This window comes from Ranitomeya variabilis, chromosome 8, assembly GCF_051348905.1.
Source record: "Ranitomeya variabilis isolate aRanVar5 chromosome 8, aRanVar5.hap1, whole genome shotgun sequence".
Taxonomy (NCBI): domain Eukaryota; kingdom Metazoa; phylum Chordata; class Amphibia; order Anura; family Dendrobatidae; genus Ranitomeya; species Ranitomeya variabilis.
This window is the reverse complement of record NC_135239.1, coordinates 20,217,215-20,240,955: the sequence shown is the minus strand read 5'-3', so window position 1 is coordinate 20,240,955 and position 23,741 is coordinate 20,217,215. Positions and strand designations below refer to the sequence as shown.

At 40.6% G+C, this 23,741-nt stretch overlaps 1 protein-coding gene across 28 annotated transcripts in view; it reads left to right on the top strand.

The window, feature by feature from the left end:
• The window catches only part of NFIA (nuclear factor I A), a 482,232-nt gene that overhangs the window by 386,259 nt on the left and 72,232 nt on the right, over positions 1-23,741 (top strand). For 20 of the 28 annotated variants that reach the window (XM_077277136.1, XM_077277142.1, XM_077277146.1 and 17 more), the window contains one exon: positions 13,685-13,813. The exons of the other annotated variants lie outside the window; for them this stretch is intronic. In XM_077277136.1, the coding sequence (XP_077133251.1) occupies positions 13,685-13,813 (129 nt within the window). The remainder of the gene's footprint in view (positions 1-13,684; positions 13,814-23,741) is intronic. 28 annotated transcript variants of the gene reach the window in all.

Below are 23,741 nucleotides of genomic sequence, written 5' to 3'. Positions count from 1 at the left end.
GGCATCAGAGCCAAAATCTAATTTCTATCTGTGCTGCCTATAACTATGGACCCTAAATATATAAAAAACGTACCCCTTGTAGATTGGAGACATTGACTGCATCCATCTGTACCTGTAGGGAGCTCGTATGATCGACGTCCTGCTCCTCCAGGACACCATTTTAATAAACAGAGAATTATCAATAACAGCACAAAACATATTTAGTTATTTTATCTTCTTTTCCCCTGAGAACAGAAAGCCATACAGAACTCCTTTTAAGAAATCCAAAAAGCAGCCTGTGACTAATGCAGGCATTAGCGGCGTTATCTCCAACCTGGGCTTGACCATATCGACTCTCCTCTTCTATATGGATAAAAGGACCCTCAAGGAGAAGGATGGGAGCTTAGTGAGAGATGACAGGCAACTTGCATTAAGTAACAGGCTGAGGTCAAGTCAGTCTATTTGTTGTGAGGGAAATAGTACAGAGATGAAGAATCGAATACGGGGCCATAATAAGGTTTCGGCAGAAATTGCTGACTTTGCTTAGCGATGATTCCTGCTGACAGGACCTTTTCTATTGTTCATTACTTGATTTCACAGTTCAAGCAATTTTAGGGCTTGAAAATATATCTTATTTTTTTTAACTCGAGTTCCCCGGCATGTGGGTATTGTCTGCTGCACCTCGGTATATAATATCTCCCTCGTATGTCCGCGGCTTATAATCTATCCTCCCGTCAGCTGGAATTATTCTTCACATGGAACAGATTCACTTTTGTTATGGGCCTCGGGGACACGGTGAAGTCACTTGTAGCCGTTGAAGCCTCCTGAGAATTTGATGAAGTGTTGATCACAGTCATATCTACAAGTCACACAGACGGTCTTTTCTGGGAAATTGAACCAAAAGAGAGGGCGCTCCATGTGAAGAATGTCAGGACATAAGCGGAGGGGGAAGAGGTGATCAACTCGCCTCTGGTGGTTGTACATGCCAGGCGGTGAATGACGGCGGTCCTGGTGATCTATAGCACCCTCCACCCGAACAATGAAAGGTGGGCGGTGGAAATCCACAGGGCGCCACGCTCTGAGTCAGGAACCACCTGATAAGAGAAGTCGATTTATTCAACACACAGCGCGTTTCAGGGACGATCAGTCCCCCTCATCACCTATAGCCACTTCCTCACCTGATGAAGGGGACGGATCGTCCCTGAAACGAACAAATCGACTCTTTTATCTGACCTGGGTGGTCCCTGACTCAGAGCGTGGCGCCCTGTGGATTTCCACCTCCCACCTTTCATTGTTCTCTCTTGGATTCGTTAATCTCTAGTTATAATGATTTAAATGTATATCAACCTGGAGGAACAAAGTGGATACAATGGAGCAAACCCAACAGTAGATCAGTGCAAATTTGTAGCCTCTGGAAAATGTTTCCAGTCACTGAGAGCAAGCAGAGATAATCATAGAAAACTGAAAAAAATGTAACTTTCAGTATGGGATTTTTTTTATTTGCTCCCCCCACCGTCTCCTCAGTGTCCCCCTCTACTCTCCTGAGCGAGCTGTTAAGTTGTGTCGTACAGGATTCATTTCACATTTACGAGGTGATTTTTCTTCCTCCATATAACTCCTGATTTGTTTGTGTTATGTGACAAATCACAGGACTATTAATAAAACGTGAAATGAAGAATTAGGATGAGGTAATTAGTGTAACTGCATTGTAAAAGATATACAGCAGCTGCTGAAAAAAGCCATATTGAATATTTGTCAGAGCTAATTAATTCTTTTTTTGTTCCCAGTTTGCATTACTTAAAGTCTCGCTCCTGTGGCGTCATCCATTTTCATTAATTTGATTGATATGTGAGACAGGAGTAGTTTAGATAAACGGCCACCTCTGCTGCGACGGCCATTAACCTGTACAGATATCAGTTGTAAGCTGTAGGGCAAGGGTCTCCAGCTAGAGGCTCTAGATTGCAAAACTACAACTCCCAGCATGCCGCGACAGCTGGAGGTTGTTGGGGCATGCTGGAAGGTGAAGTTCTGCAAAAGCTATAGGGTCTCGATGTGTGTGTATGTATGTGTGTAAAAAATAAATAAATATATATATATATATATATATATATATGTGTGTGTGTATGTGTGTGTATATATATATATATATATATATATATATATATATATATATATATATATATATATATATATATATATATATATATATATATATATATATATATATATATATACAATGGTAAGGCTGTTCACCACTCAGATACTTCCTTGAGTCATGCTTATTCTTCTTTAACTGTTTATGGAGAAGCTGGGTGTCAACCATCTGATTGTCAGGGGGGTGTGCAGACTGTAATCTATGTCCATTGACATTACCAACTAGTGGGCGTTGTTAGTATGTTTGGCAGTACTACTCCCCACAGGGTTGTCACCCAACTTTCTCAGGGTTTTATCTGTGCATAATTTAGCACATCTGTCACTCATTTTTTTAGAACAGCTGGGGAACTATATACTTAGGTATAGTAAATAATTAAATATATTTATATGTTAATTTTTATTTGTAGTAAATAAGTATGGATTATTTTTTGCTGTAATATTTTTTTCTCTTTTTTATAAATATTAAAATATGTATGTATGGAAGTGTGTGTTTAATAAATATATATATATATATATATATATATATATATATATATATATACACATACAGTTAGGTCCATATATATTTGGACAGAGACAACATTTTTCTAATTTTGATTATAGATATTACCACAATGAATTTTAGATAAAACAATTCAGATGCAGTTGAAGTTCAGACTTTCAGCTTTCATTTGAGGGTATCCACATTAAAATTGGATGAAGGGTTTAGGAGTTTCAGCTCCTTAACATGTGCCACCCTGTTTTTAAAGGGACCAAAAGTAATTGGACAGATTAAATAATGTTAAATAAAATGCCCATTTTTAGTACTTGGTTGAAAACCCTTTGTTGGCAATGACTGCCTGAAGTCTTTAACTCATGGACATCACCAGACGCTGTGTTTCCTCCTTTTTGATGCTCTGCCAGGCCTTCACTGCGGTGGTTTTCAGTTGCTGTTTGTTTGTGGCCTTTCTGTCTGAAGTTTAGTCTTTAACAAATGAAATGCTGCTCAATTGGGTTGAGATCAGGTGACTGACTTGGCCATTCAAGAATATTCCACTTCTTTGCTTTAATAAACTCCTGGGTTGCTTTGGCTTTATGTTTTGGGTCATTGTCCATCTGTAGTATGAAACGACGACCCATCAGTTTGGCTGCATTTGGCTGGATCTGAGCACACAGTATGTCTCTGTATACTTCAGAATTAATTCGGCTGCTTCTGTCCTGTGTCACATCATCAATAAACACTAGTGACCCAGCGCCACTGGCAGCCATGCATGCCCAAGCCATCACACTGCCTCCGCCGTGTTTTACAGATGATGTGGTATGCTTTGGGTCATGAGCTGTACCACGCCTTCACCATACTTTTCTCTTTCCATCATTCTGGTAGAGGTTGATCTTGGTTTCATCTGTCCAAAGAATGTTCTTCCAGAACTGTGCTGGCTTTTTTAGATGTTTTTTTTTAGCAAAGTCCAGTCTAGCCTTTTTCTTCTTGATGCTTATGAGTGGCTGCACCGTGCAGTGAACCCTCTGTAGTTACTTTCATGCAGTCTTCTCTTTATGGTAGATTTGGATATTGATCCTCCGACCTCCTGGAGAGTGTTGTTCACTTGGTTGGCTGTTGTGAAGGGGTTTCTCTTCACCATGGACATTATTCTGCGATCATCCACCACTGTTGTCTTCCGTGGGCGCCCAGGTCTTTTTGCATTAATGAGTTCACCAGTTCTTTCTATCTTTCTCAGGATGTACCAAACTGTAGATTTTGCCACTTCTAATATTGTAGCAATTTCTCAGATGGGTTTTTTCTGTTTTCGCAGCTTAAGGATGGCTTGTTTCACCTGCATGGAGAGCTCCTTTGAACTAATGTTTACTTCACAGCAAAACCTTCCAAATGCAGCACCACACCTCAAATCAACTCCAGGCCTTTTATCTGCTTAATTGAGAATGACATAACAAAGGGATTGCCCACACCTGTCCATGAAATAGCCTTGGAGTCAATTGTCCAATTACTTTTGGTCCCTTTAAAAAACAGGGTGGCACATGTTAAGGAGCTGAAACTCCTAAACCCTTCATCCAATTTTAATGTGGATACCCTCAAATGAAAGCTGAAAGTCTGAACTTCAACTGCATCTAAATTGTTTTGTTTAAAATTCATTGTGGTAATGTCTATAACCAAAATTAGAAAAATGTTGTCTCTGTCCAAATATATATGGACCTAACTGTATATGTATATATATATATATATATATATATATATATATATATATATATATATATATATATATATATGCACATATATATATATATATATATATATATATATATATATATATATATATATACATACAGTACAGAGCAAAAGTTTGGACATACAAAATCTTTAAATGATAAAGTATATTCACACTGAAGGCATCAAAACTATGAATTAACACATGTGGAATTATATACTTAACAAAAAAGTGTGAAACAACTGAAATTATGTCTTATATTCTAGGTTCTTCAAAGTAGCCACCTTTTGCTTTGATGACTGCTGTGCACACTCTTGTCATTCTCTTGATGAGCTTCAAGGGGTAGTCACCGGGAATGGTCTTCCAACAATCTTGAAGGAGTTCCCAGAGATGCTTAGCCCTTGTTGGCCCTTTTGCCTTCACTCTGTGGTCCAGCTCACCCCAAACCATCTCGATTGGGTTCAGGTCTGGTGACTGTGGAGGCCAGGTCATCTGGCGTAGCACCCCATCACTCTCCTTCTTGGTCAAATAGCCCTTACACAGCCTGGAGGTGTGTTTGGGGTCATTATCCTGTTGAAAAATAAATGATGGTTAAACTAAACGCAAACCGGATGGAATAGCATGCCGCTGCAAGATGCTGTGGTAGTCATGCTGGTTCAGTATGCCTTATTTTGAATAAATCCCCAACAGTGTCACCAGCAAAGCACCCCCACACCATCACGCCGCCTCCTCCATGCTTCACGGTGGGAACCAGGCATGTAGAGTCCATCCGTTTACCTTTTCTGCGTCGTACAAAGACACGGTGGTTGGAACCAAAGATCTCAAATTTGGACTCATCAGACCAAAGCACAGATTTCCACTGGTCTAATGTCCATTCCTTGTGTTCTTTAGCCAAAACAAGTCTCTTCTGCTTGTTGCCTGTCCTTAGCAGTGGTTTCCTAGCAGTTATTTTACGATGAAGGCCTGCTGCACAAAGTCTCCTCTTAACAGTTGTTGTAGAGATGTGTCTGCTGCTAGAACTCTGTGTGGCATTGACCTGGTCTCTAATCTGAGCTGCTGTTAACCTGCGATTTCTGAGGCTGGTGACTCGGATAAACTTATCCTCAGAAGCAGAGGTGACTCTTGGTCTTCCTTTCCTGGGGCGGTCCTCATGTGAGCCAGTTTCTTTGTAGCGCTTGATGGTTTTTGCAACTGCACTTGGGGACACTTTCAAAGTTTTCCCAATTTTTCAGACTGACTGACCTTCATTTCTAAAAGTAATGATGGCCACTCGTTTTTCTTTACTTAGCTGCTTTTTTCTTGCCATAATACAAATTCTAACAGTCTATTCAGTAGGACTATCAGCTGTGTATCCACCAGACTTCTGCACTACACAACTGATGGTTCCAACACCATTTATAAGGCAAGAAATCCCACTTATTAAACCTGACAGGGCACACCTGTGAAGTGAAAACCATTCCCGGTGACTACCTCTTGAAGCTCATCAAGAGAATGCCAAGAGTGCGCAGAACAGTCATCAAAGCAAAAGGAGGCTACTTTGAAGAACCTAGAATATAAGACATAATTTCAGTTGTTTCACACTTTTTTGTTAAGTTTATAATTCCACATGTGTTAATTCATAGTTTTGATGCCTTCAGTGTGAATTTACAATTTTTATAGTCATAAAAATACAGAAAAATCTTTAAATGAAAAGGTGTCCAAACGTTTGCTCTGTACTGTGTGTGTGTGTGTGTATGTATATATATATAGTTTGTGCATATTAAATAAGTATAGATCACTAAATCTATTTCTAAAGATTATATTGACATGAAATTCTCAACAGATGTCAGTAACAACCAGTCCACATGGGCAGACAAATCACCATAGATGTCTATAAATCAAGTTGTGTAATAATGAGAAATGACACTGGGAAAAAGTATTGAACACATTAAGACAGGCACAAAATGTCTCGGAAAGTCCTGACAGCAGCTGAAACCTATCAATAATTAGAAAGCAATCCTGCCACTTAGTGAAAAATATCAGCTGGTTCATCTGACGGCTTATAAAATGGTGTCTCATTACTAAGGTGCCACACAAGAAACATCTCATGATGGGTAAAACCAGTGAGCTGTCTCAAGACCTTCATAACCTTATTTTTGCAAAACATTTCGAGAAGAGTTGTCCAAGAGCCAAGGACCACCTGTGGAGAGCTATAGAAAGACCTGAAATCAGCAGGTACAATTGTTTAAAAAAAAACAACAAAGTAATGCACTCAATCTCCATGGCCTTTATGCACGAAACACAAAAATTGAGCTTGGTTTGAGTTGGTATACATGCAGCACATAAACGCGTGTTCACATTGGCCATAAAACATACAAAACCTACAAGAGACAAATGGAGCAAAAACCCTGCTGTAACTAAAAAAGTAAAAAGCAAAAGTTCATTTAAATAACTCAGGGTTCTTAGGGTTCTTAGTAATAATGTTTTTGATCAAAAATAACATAAAAGCCATCCCACCATCGACAAGGTGACTCTGATCGGGATGGTGATACAATGTCCAATATTAAAAACCTTACCATGTGTAGAGTTGACCTCCGTGTGTGTGAATTAGGGCAGACAAAAGGACAAAGGCCCAACCAGTGGACACCAGTCTGGGGAAGCCTTTAAATGTAATTTCCAGCTCAGGAAAGGGAGGCCACACCCGACTTGCACAGAATGCAAAAATGCAAAGAGAAAACACAAAAATTGAGCTTCGTTTGAGTTGGTATACATGCAGCACATAAAGGCATGTTCACATTGGCTATAAAATATAAAACGACCTCCATGACCTGTATGCATGCTCAAGTCACATCCTCGATGGCCTGTATGCATGTTCCTCCTGCAAGACTCCATTGCTGAACAAAAAGCATGTTCAAGTACATTTAATGTTTGTTCAACAATATTTAGACAAGCCTGTGAAATACTGAGAAGAATATAGTCTGGTTAGATCAGACCAAAATTGAACTCTTTGGATGCCATAATACACACAGTGTTTGGAGGCGAAAAGGCACTGCATATCACTCCAAAAGCACCATACCAACAGTGAAGTATGGAGGTAGGAACTGTTGTGAATTCTGTTCTCGAACTCCCTCCTGTGGTGATGAATGGTACTTCGGCGAGTTCTGTCCATGGACTCCCTCTGGTGGCTGTGAGTGGAGCTGCTGGTTCTGAGGTTCCTTCCTCAGCTGACCTCGTTTAGTCCTAGGCTAGCTGCTCTATTTAACTCCACTCAGATCGTTACTTGATGCCAGCTGTCAATGTCCTAGTACTGGTTCAGTTCTCTCTTGGATCTTTCAGATGACCTGTCTACTCCAGCAAAAGCTAAGTCCCTGCTAGCTTATTTGTTTACCACTGTTTTCATGTCCAGCTTGCTATCATGATTTTGCCTTGCTAGCTGGAAGCTCTGGGATGCAGAGTGGCACCTCCGCGCCGTGAGTCGGTGCGGGGGTCTCTTTTGCGCACTCTGCGTGTTTTTTTGGTAGTTTTTTATGCTGACCGCAAAGATACCTTTTCTATCCTCAGTCTGTTTAGTTAAGTCTGGCCTCCTTTGCTGAAACCTATTTCATTCCTGTGTTTGTGACTTCCATCTTAACTCACAGTCAATATGTGTGGGGGGCTGCCTTTTTCTTTGGGGAATTTCTCTGAGGCAAGCTAGGCTTTATTTTCTATCTTTAGGGGTAGTTAGCTCTTAGGCTGTGAAGAGGCGTCTAGGCAGAGTCAGGTACGCTCCACGGCTATTTCTAGTTGTTGTGATAGGATTAGGGGTTGCGGTCAGCAGAGCTCCCACTTCCCAGAGCTTGTCCTGTATTACTAGTTTGCTCATCAGGTAATTCCTAGTGCTCCTAACCACCAGGTCATCATAACAAGGAACATTATGGTGTGGGCTTTTTTTCAGCATAGGGCACTAACAAACTTCATGTAATTGAGGGAAGGATGAATAGACAAAAGTTCTGAGACATATTTGATAAAAATCTGCTCCCATGTACTAGGATGATGAAGATTACACATAATTGATGGACACCTATGGTATGATTTCTATGCCTGTGTGGACTGGATGGGTTATTACTGGCATCTGGTGATAATTTCATGTCAATATAATATTTAGAAATATATTTACTTAGACAATGTGTGATGTGTTCAATACTTTTTTCACACTTTGTATAATGTGTGTTGTGTGTATGTTATTTAATAGGATAAAATGTTGGGGAAAATATGTGTCATTTTTGATATCTATTGAGACACACAAGCTTTTATGAATGTTATTCAGCCTAGAAAATGATATGTAATAATTAGTATTTGTAGTGATGAATAATTAGGTCTTTTTCTATTAGTTATCAAGGAAAATACATTGTATCGTTGCCACTCTAAAATGTAACAATTCAGTGATTTGTTGAGTTTTGAATCAAATTCTAATTTATTACTAATTTGTTTTACAATATATTTTTTATCTGATAAGATTCCTGTTTTTCTTGAGTTTTGGATTTGTGTTGGGGTCACCGGTCACTGTGTTCTGGGTGATCTCTTTCTGTGTCTTTTGATTTTGAGACCTTGTTGCGGGTCATGTATACAATCCTTCCAAACCACATGTCTACATTATCTGGATAGCAGGGAGGTTTGCGAAGTTTATAGGCCATGGCAGCCGTCCAGCTTTGGGGGGCTTTCCTGTATATAAATGGACTTCTGCTACATGAGATCTCTGACTTTGGCCACGGCGCTTGCATTTCAGCAGACCACGAATTGTGCATGCCCTGGAATGTTGGGAATCGCTATGTCACATCACTGAATGCCACGATCTGATGTCCACTTAATGTTTTAGCATTTCTAACCCATTCTGCATCTGAGACACTTAGCGGCTCAGCACATGTCCATATTCTCATAGGGGGATGAAGGCGTGCATGCGCCTTCATAATGAGCATTGAAGGGGGATTCTGTCATTAGACCGTCAGTGGCCTGTATCACTAATCCATTGCTTAACTTTGTAACTACCATCATTTTTAGCAAGGATTTACATCCTGAAGGATGGTAAAGGGCATATACACTTTTTTATTGAAAAGAAAAAAATCTTGATTAAATATCTACTCCCGTTTTGTGTTTACAGCTCCTATGCAGACCTATGTATTTTCATGGCTATGGACTACAAATTTCACTATTGTGTAGTCCTAACACTTCTTTTCCTCTTCTTGCTAACCTACAGACTATAGCAAAGCGCTGCATGATCACGCTGCAGTAGTAGCCTGTAACCATGGTGATGAATAGATGTACATAGGAGCTGTAGACCAAGGACGGAAGTCTTGTAAATCTAGATGCAAAAGTATACATACCCAAGCTGTCATTCTCAACCACAAAGTATTTATATGCAAAAGATATAGCAGGCTTGTATCATATCTAAGGGAAACCTATACACGGTATGTACAGAGCTTGTATGTTGGCACTATTGTGCTGCCATATGAGGTCTCCGAATGGACACACTCACAATACAAAGGCCTCAGATTTGTAAGGATCTGTAATATACACACTTATACATGCCGCCTAGTCAGCCCATGCCATCACATTTCCAGATGGAGAAGCATTAATTGTGGCATCAGTGAGGATGTTGTTGTACCATGCTACTGTATGAAATCATATCAATGTTCGAATGTTTTTGCATGATTCTCCTACTAACCTGACGTCAATGTTACTTTGGGATCAATAACCGAGCACTGTCCTATAATGCTACCTGCCAATGCACCATGATTTCTGAATGGGACTAACTGCTATGCGCTAACTAACACTGAACACCCCACTCCCCATCCCCGGTTATTGTATGGAGCCATGTACTTGTGCCTGTTAATTGTCAGTTTTTATGGTCTTATCGAGCACACACTTCTATATATAACACTGATAACACGGCCAGACAGGCTCAGCTTGGTTTCCTGTCTTTGGCAGGGATCAAGGTTAGCTGGAGGCCCAGGGAGAATATCCATATAGAAAGAGATGTACTGTGCACATTCACTAGACCTGTATATACAGACTTTACGATATGAAGGTAAAGTTTACAAGTCCGATTTCCCATTGTGTTTCTGTAGAGTGCAAGCTCTTCCACCAATTTCTGGAACACAGTCTGAAAGTACAAGACCATATCAGAAATTGCCATGAATTATCCTATAGGAAACCTCATATCTCTGACCACACATTTTCCCGCCATCACTAATCCTTTGTTTGGATAGTACTTCGTTAACCCTTACTCTCAAACTTCAGGGTTCATTGCAGTTATTACTCCTCCCCCCAGGTATAACAGGGTACATATGCAGAATAAGGAGCTGCGTGTAGTATAAATGATCTCCTGATTCCTATAGATACATGGCATTAGATGACATTGGTGAGATGAAATGGCTGTAGTGGGCAATGATACCTTTGGCACTATGCACAGATTGCAGACACTTAATATTGGATACATTTTACAAACACTGCAATTAATTTCATCAGCCATTTGTTTAGAATGTGCCATCAGAAATCTCTGAGCCATACTAAAAGGGTTTGAGCTCAGTATAGTGATAGTGATTATGCCGTGGCTTAAAGGGGTTTTCTTTTTACAAAAAACCCTTGTTCCCAGGTCCAGTTTGCTTTAAAAAAAAAAAAAAAAAAAGTGTGCTTCAAGTGCTGAGTCTCCGCTGCTGCTCCTGGTGTCCTTTATTGTCTCCTGCGCCAACTTCATGTTGACAGTGCTTCAACCAATCAGTGAGCTCAGCGGCTGACCTCAGTGATTGATTAAAGAACTGTCGACATGACGTCAGCACTACAGACCTAAACAGACACCAGGAGCAGCAGTGGAGACTCTGCCCACCCTCTCTGGGTCCAGTGCAAAGCACAGTTGGTTTAAAAAACAAAAACAAAAAAAAACACTGTCCTAGGGACACAGGTTTTCTGAAGTCAGAAAACCCCTTAAGATCACAGATGTCACCAATGTCATCTTCATATATCTATAACTGATTTCCCCTTTATGGCTTTTTCTTGTGTTCAAGAAGCTGAAAACCCATCCAAATCTAAAACTTCTCAAACCTGTGGGTTTGTTACAGAAGCATCAGCTTTACTAAGCCTGGTCTCAGCAGCACAAATGAAATGCATTGTATCAGCTTTAGATGGATACAACAGTAGCAAACCCTCAATAGTAAAAACTGAAGGATGGTTAGGTAGGTAGGAGGGTAGATGAGAGGATGGATGGATGAATGAATGCGTGGATGGATGGATGAATGAGTGAGTGAGTTGATGAATAAATGAGTGGATGAATGAATGACTGGGTGGATGAATGAGTGGCTGGATGAATGAGTGGGTGGATGAATGAGTGGATGGATGAATGAATGGGTGAATGAATGAGTGGATGGGATGGATGGATGAGTGGATGGATGGATGAGTGGATGGATGGATGGATGAGTGGATGGATGGATGAGTGGATGGATGGATGAGTGGATGGATGGATGGATGGATGAGTGGATGGATGGGTAGGTGGATGGATGGATGATGGGTGGATGGACGGGTAGATGGATTGGTGGATAGATGATGGGTGGGTAGATGGATGGATAAATGGATGGGTAGATGGATAGGTAGAAGGATGGGTAGATGATGGATGGGTGGGAGGATGGATGGGTAGATAGGTAGGCAGATGGATGGTGGATAGATGATGGGTGGATGGATAGGTAGATGATGGGTAGATGGATGGATGGGTGGATAGATGATGGATGGGTAGATGATGGATAGGTAGATGGATGGGTGGGTGGATAGGTAGATGGATGGATGGGTCGATGATGGGTAGATGGATGGATGGGTGGATAGATGATGGGTGGATGGATAGGTAGAAGGATGGGAGATGGATAGGTAGAAGGATGGGTAGATGATGGATGGGTGGGAAGATGGATGGGTAGATAGGTAGGCAGATGGATGGGTGGACACGTAGGCAGATGGATAGATAAGTAGGTAGATATGTATGTGTATATAATATGGATCTAAACAAAATGTTCCATATCATTGACAGCAAGCGGAGATCTATAAAAATAAAGTGAGGAGTTGAATCACTGTGGGATGAGGGAATTTACGCCATTTTAATGCAGTTGCAAATATTTCTCCATGCCACTAATTTAAATTAACCCCTTTTATCACTATTAAAAAGGTTGAGAGAAAGGGTACAATTCCACAAAGGGACCATCATCAACCACAGTTCATTCAATTTACCATGATTAACTCCAGAAATGAGTGTAAATCCTAGTGTAGATCTTTGCCTTACTGACCAAACGATGCAATTTGATCGTGATTTGAGTCACTTTCCACTACTAAAATACCATATTATGTTCTTTCCCCATACCAAAGTTCGAAGACTAATGCCTCAGCCTTAGATCTGAACATATAGGTTATTTTCCCTAAAAGATCCAGCAAGTGACCATAATAATACCACAAATAGGTCTAGTACTCACATCATAACGTACCATAAAAACTGACAAAGACCTCTCAGCTAATCTATTAAAGAACTTTGCTTTTTATGTTTTTTCCTTCCTTTTTACTTTCTTTTTTTTAAAATACTTTCCCTTCAGAGCGATTTAGTGATACTCAACCTTATAAAAAAAAAAATCGGGACACTAAATGCAAAAATCTCCTCCTGAGGCGTCACCAGACTGGACTTAGAGGCAGTAATAACCCAGATGTAACGCATTTGTTGCCCATAGAAATATTTACTTTGCTTTATTATGTCTCAGAATCTTAAGATGACGTTTTAGAAAAACCGAATAGATATTTTATTTTTTCACTAAACTGATTGAGTCTTATACCATCTCCTGCAAAGTAAAAAATGCATTAGGAGCTTACATTTGTGTCTGTGCTGGGTTTTCAAGATTTGCCCTCCCGGACCTGAAAACAATGGTAGTCACTCAGCCTAAACACGGAAATTATTATCGTTATTTAAAGGGTCACTTCAGATTTTGACAGCACTTCAGGTATCAGCAGAATCCCCATATATTGATCATGCAGCAAACTCTTAGGAAAAAATCCAACTTAGTCTATTACGATTCCCACAAGATTGTTTAACAAGATCGGGAAAAATCATTTTAGGTCTCTACATCAACAGTTAGCCATTTATTGGTTGCCCTCGTGGACTTTTTGTGATGCCACCTTACCATGCAGATGAGATCGGCATGACCTATATGGTCCAATCCCAGCTTGGCCATAGTACAGGCAGCTTATGGAGCAGCCTCTGGAGGTTGAGTATCACTGAATGAACCCTGCTTTTGCACCCACGTTCACAATGCATAGGCTGTGGTTCCATGACTTAGCATTATTAAATTGCACTTATCAATCATTCTTGCCAGGAATGCCATCGCCTACTACCTTAAAGAAGTCAGAGAAGTCTGGTTTCAGCAGTCCTTCTCCTTCGCAGACCTCTTCCCTTGGAACGGCTTTTACGCAGCATCATCGACCTGTCATTACAGGACCCAGAGGTGAGGACAAAACCGAAGAACGTGCCCCCTCCCCACCCCATACCTTATTCCGTCAGCACTGCGTTAAGCCCTGCTCTTTTCCAGATAGGGTATCCTTTGTTCAGTAGACCTTAGCCTTGTTAGTAATAATTCTGCATTCATCATTTGTGTCTTTTTTTTGTACTATAACACATCAGGAAATGTGTGAGCGGCTTCATGTCCTGCTTGTCTTATTATCCTAAAGTTTAATGAGCTTCGGCCAGTAAGAATATTAGTTCTGGATTTGTTTCATGGTTTTTTTTTTTTTAAGGATTTATTGTTATATATGTATTTAAAATTTATAATAATCTTTATTTTTTTCCCCTTTTCCTATTTTTTATGGTTTTAGTAGATTTTTATTCTTTTGCTGTACAATACAACTGAATATTTTCGATGACGACGTCTGTGAATGTTACTATCAGGCTGTGTTTGGTAGCAGACGCAGTGGATATTTTATATACTCTTGTGTATTGCTTTTACATAAAAAAAAGTTATTTAGAACTAGAATAAATGCATAATGAGGTTCTCTAATCCTGTCTAGACCTCTAAATTTTTTTTTTAGGTTTTTACATTATCTATATTTAAATATATATCATAAAATGTAATGTTGAACCTTCACCAGATAATAGATTTTTGGGGCAAGGTTAGGCTCTCGAAACATCAAATAACATTAACATATTTAGCACATGTACTTTTTTTTGGAGGTCACGCGACTTTGCACATGAGACTTTAGTTGGAGGTCATGAGACTTTGCACATGAGACTTTAGTTGGAGGTCATGAGACTTTGCACATGAGACTTTAGTTGGAGGTCATGAGACTTCATTTAGTGGTCATGAGACTTCGCACATGAGATTTTATTTGAATGTCATGAGACTTCGCACATGAGATTTTATTTGAATGTCATGAGATTTCGCACATGACCCTTCATTTGGCTTTCATGAGCCTTCATTTAGTGGTCATGAGACTTTATTTGGAGGTCATAAGACTTCTTTTAGCGGTCATGAGACTTTGCACATGAGACTTTATTGGGAGTCATGAGACTTTGCACATGAGACGTTATTTGAAGGTCATAAGAGTTTGCACATGAAACTAATTGGAGGTCACCACAAAAAAAGGATATTATGCATTTCTAACTGTGGCAAATAGGTGATATATACAGTGGTAAAGGTCTGAGCATTCCTTAGGAAGTGCACATTTTGGAATACATTCACTGCGAACAGAGTCGGAGATTCTACGTTTCCAACACCTCTGTTGTATTTCCCTTTCAAGAAGTATAAGGCATCCAGCAAATGTCTGTATTACATATACATCTGGTAGAAATTTTAATTGGGCTCTTATATGATTAGGCTGCCATAGAATGACAGTATATGGCGGCATTTATTATACTTTTGCTTTATAATTTGCTCACAACTTTGACTTTCCTTGCACTTTCTGAGTTCCCACAGAAATGGCCCAATAAAAGTTACACCTTAGCATCACTTTTAGCAGTTGTCACATCCTTTCTCACACAGATGAAGACCGAGCCTACTTGGGAAAGCTTGAATGATGCCGAGCATCATTGGCGAAAACTTGTTGATTGCATCTACTCATGCTTTAGGTGGAAATGCTCTTCATAGGCAGATTAGGAAGTGTCCCAGCGCCACCACATTGTAGTCACCACTTTACGGCGAGTATTGTGTGCGACAGGTGTCCCTAGAGTACAATGTCGGGGTAGTGGTTGAATGGACTGGACGGGATGCGAACGAATAATGTTACACAGTGCCATAGGACATTTATCATGAGATGGTGGCGCTCATGTAAATCATTGTCCCATAATGGGTCATCCTCAGCCATTTCCTACCGGGATCAAGATTATGTCTTCATGGATTCTTGCTGTTTGTCAATCTTCATATATTCCCCTCCAAATGAGATGAGACTGATCCCCTTATGACAGAAACAGCAGCAAACTTCAGATAAAGTTTTCTGAAAACACATTTTAATTAATATTCATTACCTCTTTTTAGAACATACAGAACGATCCTATTTTTAGTCGCCCTTTTCCTTCATATATTTAACAATCTATATGAGGAACTTTAAGAAATTTTTTTTTTTTACATTTTTTTTTTTTTTGTAAAATGCAGGAAAATTATTCACGGAGGCATATTAGGAGTTGTAGTTACCATCACCCTGTGATTGATAAGTGATGTCACTTCTTTGCTTAACCTCAGGCCTGTGTACACACATTTGCTCGTAAGAGCTGTGGACCACTGTATATTCATTATTCCATTGTTACCGGACAGGATCTTTTTTTTTTAATAATTTTTTTTCTCGGTCCCTCCCTTAAAGCAGAAATAACACGTTCTTCCTTTGTAAAGTGGCATATTTGTCCGCTGAGATCGCCACGCTAACCTTGAGTAAAGACTCTGAGCAGATGTCTCGTTAGGCAGAGGAAATTAGCTCACTGTTTACACCTCAGACTCCAGCAAGTGATTAGCCAGAACGAGCGCGCGGCAGGCAGGAAGCTCACGCTGGCACCGCCGCCATTTTCTGGCCTTCTTTAAATTCCTGACGTAAATCCAGATTACTCATTTCACTCCTGGAATTTGGTTATGTGTCAGGGTTTGTGAAAACTTCAATTGTGTGTGTTGGGGTTATTAATATTCTATCTAGATATACTTTGTCATAGATAATGGAGGCAAGCTCGCGTTCACATTTGTGTCGCAGATGAAATGGTGCCCAATTTTATCAATCAAAACGATGAATGAGTGCGACAGATAACAGAAATGGGCCATGTTCAGTGTATGAACCTGAAAAGCTTCCGACGTACACCCTTAGTATTATCCATGTGGAGCAATTATTCTGATCAGAGATTGATTACATTTTCTCATACATGAAGAGAAAAGACAAAAAGTTTCTCCACCTTCTCCATTCGGACAGTCCGGGAAAAACGGACCACACTTTAATTTAATGTGAGTGCGGTCTGATTTTGTTGTTCGCGGACCCATAGACTTTGCTGATTTTGATCCAACACTTGGATCATAAAATTAGACATGTCTCCAATATTTCTAAGGACCACTCAGTCCAAAGAAAAAATTTAACTTGCTCATAGCCCCATAGAATATCATAGGTACAAGTGCCATCCAAAAAAATGGATAGCACTCTTACAAGAAGAACTGCCGTGTAAGTGAGCCCTTAGAATACATATTATATTATCATATGAGCAGACATATGCCAGAAGTGCTCCCCACAAAAAGTATGGACAGACATGAGAGATTACCATAATTCATACAGTAGTATCCAGTAGAAAACTTACACTTACTGTATTTTTCAGATTATAAGACGCACTTTCCCCCCCCCCAAATTTTGGGGGAAAATGGGGGTGCGTCTTATAATGCGGATATACCTTACTGGTACCGTTGCTGCAGGCTGGGATGAGGGGGTGTCTGGCGGTGCTGCAGGGGTCTCCGGTGCTGCGGGGGCTCTGCCGACATTTTGTGATAGGCCAGAGTTCCCCGCAGTTCGATGGTTTCCTATGCGGTGGACTCAGGGAAAGTGGCCGCCTTGGTCGGCGCATGTGCAGATGGAGATCTCGGCACCAAGATCTCGGGAGATGAGATCTCAGTGCTGAGAGCCCACACCTTTTCCAGCCATGTCAGCTGTTTTTAACAGCTGACATGTGGCCGTAACAGCCGCGGGTGGAATCACGATCTTCATTTAGCATGCGCTTCCGGCAAGCACGCAGGAAATCCCGCCCATCAGCACCCGTGTCATATGACTGTGGGTCACCAATGGGTTGGCATGACAACCAGGAGGTTTCCAGCAGGCAGACCTCTATGGTTATCACTGCTGGATTGCTATGAACGCCACCTAGTGGTCGGCGCTCATAGCAAGTCAGCAATTCTGCTACATACAGGCGATCTGATCATCGCCAGTATGTAGCAGAGCCGATCGGGTTATCGCAGCTTCTAGTCTCAAATGGAGACAGGCCAAAAGTAAAAAAAAAAATAAAAAAAAATGTTTTAGAAAATATTAAAAAAAAATCTAAAAGTTCAAATCACCCCCCTTTCGCCCCATTCAAAGTAAAACAATAAAAAATATTAAACATACACATATTTGGTATCGCCGCGTTCAGAATCGCCCAATCTATCAATATAAAAAAAGAATTAACCCAATCGCTAAATGGTGTAACAAGAAAAAAAAGTAAAAACTCCAGAATAATGTTTATTTGGTCACCGCAACATTGCATTAAAATGCAATAACGGGCGATCAAAAGATCAGAACTGCACCAAAATGGTATCTTTAAAAACATCAGCTCGGCACGCAAAAAATAAGCCCTCACCTAACCCGAGATTACGAAAAGTGGAGACACTACGAGTATCGGAAAATTGTTTTGTTTTTTTTTGTTTTTTTTAACAAACTTTGTAATTGTTTTCACCACTTAGATAAAAAAAAAAACAACCTAGACATGTTTAGTGCCTATGAACTCGTAATGACCTGGAGAATCATAATGGCAGGTCAGTTATAGCATTTAGTGTACCTATTAAAAAAGCAAAACAATAAAATTTGTGGAATTGCACTTTTTTTGCAGGTTTACCGCACTTGGAATTTATTCCCGTTTTCCAGTACACGATATGGTAAAACCAATGGTGTCATTCAGAAGTACAACTCGTCCCGCAAGAAAACAAGCCCTCACATGACCATATTGACAGAAAAATCAAAAAGTTATGGCTCTGGGAAGAAGGGGAGCAAAAACGAAAACGCAAAATAATATCTCTGGGGGTTAAGGGATTAAAAGTAGATTCTTAGAACAATAATGTTAAACAGAAAGTTGCAAGATGAAGGAATTATCTAGAATGATTTAATTTTGTTACTATGAGCATAAGAACTAATAGGCAGGTATCTACTAACCACCTGCCTGTTGTGCCCAGTGCCAATTTCTGCCAGCACGAAACGGACACAGACCGCTCCTGCCAGCAATTCAGTGGCATCCGCTGACATGTAGACATCAACAGCGCAGTGGCTCCTTTTCCGCTCTTCTCTGTTGATGGGGCATGACTGCCGATGCCATGCTGATTGACAGCCGGCTACCTGCTGCCTAACTGTGGGGTGTCGGCTATCAAACAGCATGACGTCTCGACGAAGCAAACCAGAAGAACTGTCCTGTTGATGTGGAGCAGCTGAATCGCCGGCAGGAGCACTTGAAAAATATGTTTGAGCCCCCACAGCTGCATGTCTCGCGGTAGTTTGACACCCGCAACACATGCAGGGATTGTCTGTTAGCTAGTATTCACCTATTCAGGTTACCGTTCAGAATAAGCTGGCGTGTGTTTGTGTGTACATGAGGAAAACCACTATTTCTGGCCATTATATGACTTGCATTCTGCATTTTCATCAGTTTTCACCCTTTGTGGGCTCTATTTCTAATTTTCAGTTGTCTCTGAGCTAGAGGATATCTCTTATACACAGACATGAGTGATTCCTGCTCTGTCTCTATGTAACACCCGTTCAGAAGTAGTAGCAGCATGGATGACATAATATAGCAGTACTGAGTAGTGTAGCTATGAATCCAGCTCGGAAATAAGCTAAATTACTCATTAACTTCAGTGCAATCTGCAGATTTGTTCTGCGTCTGCTTGTTTTCTCGCTCTACTCCGCAACCCTCCTCCCATCTGTATAGTCTTCAATATGCAGCTGTAAATTGATCCCTCAGTGAACTGGCAGTCTCTCTTGCTTTCGATATGATGGATTTAAGCTTGTTTTTTTTCAGAGTGAATAATGAGTTTAAGAGGCAGGGGTATAAGATGTGGAGAAAGAAGCAGAATTCTGTGATGAGATATATTCCAAAGTTTCTTTTACTTACTTTATACTATTGATTTGACTTATGCAAACGTTTTTTGAAAGGTCGGCAATTGCGGAACATATTCTGCAATGTATCTACTAATAGAAGTTGCAGTTTAGTAATTGGCGCTGTGTCATAATTAGGGGCACCCGGATTATTCCTCTTGGAGGAAGGAGTTAAAGAGCTTCTTTGTGTCTTTCAGCTCCCCGTGGCCCAGTGGCGCCTCTCTCCTTATCTGTAGGGTAGTGCTATGATCTATATGACAGCTTCCCGATAAGTGTGTTTGTTCTTGAGGTTGCTTTCCTTTCTTGGTCATGGTGCAGTATGGATAGTTGGAGTGGTGGGAGACAAGTTGTCTTATTAGAGGGCTGTTCTCCGGCTGTATGATCATCTGTTACCATGATGGTTAGAATACATAGAATAGTAGGGCAGCCAGAAGTGGAGATCACGGAGAGTCCTATTAGACAGCTGCCCTGATTGCATAATGTATAAATCAATCCTGTGTGATACTGTGCTGAAGAGTTGGATATCTAAGCTTATCATATGAGATACTGATACAGAGAAGATGTCACAGCACAATATTTTGCATTAAATTGAGCTGTGTATCTAAGCATATCAAACTTATCATGTGTCATACTAACGACTGAACTGGTATATCTGAGCCTGTGATACTGTCTGCTGAGCCCCTGTATCTAATCCTATCACGTGTGATACTGTCAGCTGAGCCACTATATCAAGTTCAATGATTTCTAAATCTACCATGTGTGATAGTATCTGCTGATCTAGTGTATCCAAGCCAACCTTGTGAGATACTTTATACTGATCCAATGTACCTAAATCTAGAACGTATGATGCCACCTAATTGATCCCCACTACATTCCCAATGACCACGTATACCCTCAGCGCAGTCCTCTCCCCTTGTTTAGACTAGATTTATATTTTCTCGTACAAGTGTATTATTACATAGTATTTTACTGGCATTTTCTACAGGCCTCGTCGTCCTGTCCTATCTACAGAGTGGAATACATGCAACCACAAAACACCGAATAATTATTGGGCATGTTTTGTGTCAGTAAGCAGCCTGGTTTATGAGCTAGTAAAACCGCCACCCCTTGTATAAGTCTCCTGTCAGACAAGGGAACACAGAGCTGCACTATGCCATAGGTGTCACAGTCTGCCCGAAGCGCCATACATCTCACCCACTTCCGAGGCTTCTGACCATGGAATCCGCGAGGCTTGCTTCATTGACATCGCTCTGCTTCATTTTCTAAAGCTCAGCACCAAGATTTTTGCTTGAAGCAAAATATTTGTTTTTATAGTATACATATAAGTATTAGTATTGTACCAATCCTGAATTATATTCCGTATTATACCCCAGAGCTGCACTCACTATTCTGCTGGTGCAGTCACTGTGTACATACATTACATTACTGATCCTGAGTTACATCCTGTATTATACCCCAGAGCTGCACTCACTATTCTGCTGGTGCAGTCACTGTGTACATACATTACATTACTGATCCTGTACTGATCCTGAGTTACATCCTGTATTATACTCCAGAGCTGCACTCACTATTCTGCTGGTGCAGTCACTGTGTACATACATTACATTACTGATCCTGTACTGATCCTGAGTTACATCCTGTATTATACTCCAGAGCTGCACTCACTATTCTGCTGGTGCAGTGACTGTGTACATACATTACATTACTGATCCTGTACTGATCCTGAGTTACATCCTGTATTATACCCCAGAGCTGCACTCACTATTCTGCTGCTGCAGTCGCTGTGTACATACATTACATTACTGATCCTGACTTACATCCTGTATTATACTCCAGAGCTGCACTCACTATTCTGCTGGTCAGTCACTGTGTACATACATTACATTACTGATCCTGAGTTACATCCTGTATTATACTCCAGAGCTGCACTCACTATTCTGCTGGTGCAGTCACTGTGTACATACATTAAATTACTTATCCTGTACTGATCCTGAGTTATATCCTTTATTTTACCCAAGAGCTGTACTCACTATTCTGCTGGTGCAGTTACTGTGTACATACATTACATTACTGATCCTGAGCTACATCTGGTATTATACTCCAGAGCTGCACTCACTAGTCTGCTGATTTCCTATCCTTTTGCATGTTTCTCACACTTATATATGTCAGATCACCAAACAAATGTAAAAATTAGACACAGATAACACAAGTAATCACAAAATGCAGTTTTTAAATGAAGACCTTTATTATTAAGGGAAAAAGAAATCCAAACCTACAGGGCCCTGTGTGAAAAAGTGATTGTCCCTAATCCTAATAACTGGTTGGGCCACCCATAGCAGCAACAACTGCAATCCAGCGTTTGTGATAACTGGCAATGAGTCTTTTACAAAGATCTGGAGGAATTTTAGCCTATTCATCTTTGCAGAATTGTTGTAATTAAGTCACATTGGAGGTTTCCGAGCATGAACTGCCTGTTTAAGGTCATGCCACAGCATCTCAATCAGATTAAGGTCAGGACTTTGACTAGGCCACTCCAAAGTCTTAATTTTGTTTTTAAAGCTATTCAGAAGTAGACTTGCTGGTGTGTTTTTGATCATTGTCCTGCTGCATAACCCAAGCACGCTTCAACTTGAGGTCACAAACAGATGGTCGGACATTCTCCTTCACGATTTTTTGCTAGACAGTAGAATTCATGGTTCAATTTATCAAAGCAAATCTTCAAGCTCCTGAAGCAGCAAAACAGCCCCAGACCATCACACTACCACCACATTTTACTGTTGGTATGATTTTCCTTTTCTGAAATGCTGTTACTTCTACGCCAGATGTAATGGGACAAACACCTTCCAAATAGTTCAACTTTTGTATTGTCAGTCCTCATAGTATTCTCCCAAAAGTCTTGGGTATCATCAAGGTGTTTTCTGGCAGTGGCTTTCGTTTTGGAACTCTGCCATGCGAGCCATTTTTGCCCAGTCTCTTTCTAATGGTGGAGTCATGAACACTGACCTTAACTGAGGCAAGTGAGGTCTGCAGTCCTTTGGATGTTGTTGTGGAGTCTTTTATGATCTCTTGGATGAGTCATCACTGCGCTCTTGGGGTAATCTTGGACAGCCGGACACTCCTGAAAAGGTTCATTTCTATTCCAGGTTTTCGCCATTTGTGGATAATGGCTCTCACTGTGGTTCGCTGGAGTCACAAAGCTTTAGAAGTAGCTTTATAACCTTTTCCAGACTGATAGATCCCAATTACCGTACTTTGTTTCTCATTTGTTCCAGAATTTCTTTGGCTTGTGGCATGATTTCTAGCTTTTGATGATCCTTTGATCTACTTCAGTTTGTGAGACAGATCCTATGTAAGTGATTTCTTGTTGGAGAACAGGTGTGACAGTAATGAGGCATGCGTGTCGCTAGGCAACTTTAACGCTGCTTCCCAAAGAAGTGATAAACCATAGTTACTTTATGTTTTAAGGGTGGAGGGGCAATCAGTTTTTCACACAAGGCCTTGTAGGTTTGGATTTCTTTTTGCCTTAATAATAAAGACGTTCATTTAAAAACTGCATTTTGTGTTTACTTGTGTTATCTTTGTCTAATATTTATATGTATTTGGCTTTCTGAAACATTTAAGTGTGACAAACATACAAAAGAATAGGAAATCAGGAAGGGGCAAACACTTTTTCACACAACTCTACATTACATTACTTATCCTGTACTGATCATGATATTAAGTTTCTTAAAGGCAACCTGTCACCCCCAAAATTGACGATGCGCTAAGCCCACCAGCATCAGGGGCTTATCTACAGCATTCTGGAATGCTGTACATAAGTCCCCCCATGTATCCTGAAAGATAAGAAAAAGGTTAGATTATACTCACCCAGGGGCGGTCCTGCTGCGGTGGGCGTCGTGGTCCGGTCCAGGGCCTCCCATCTTCTTACGATGACGTCCTCTTCTTGTCTTCACGCTCCTGCGCAGGCGTACTTTGTCTTCCCTGTTGAGGGCAGAGCAAAGTACTGCAGTGCGCAGGCGCTGGGCCTCTCTGACCTTTCCCGGCGCCTGCGCACTGCAGTACTTTGCTCTGCCCTCAACAGGGCAG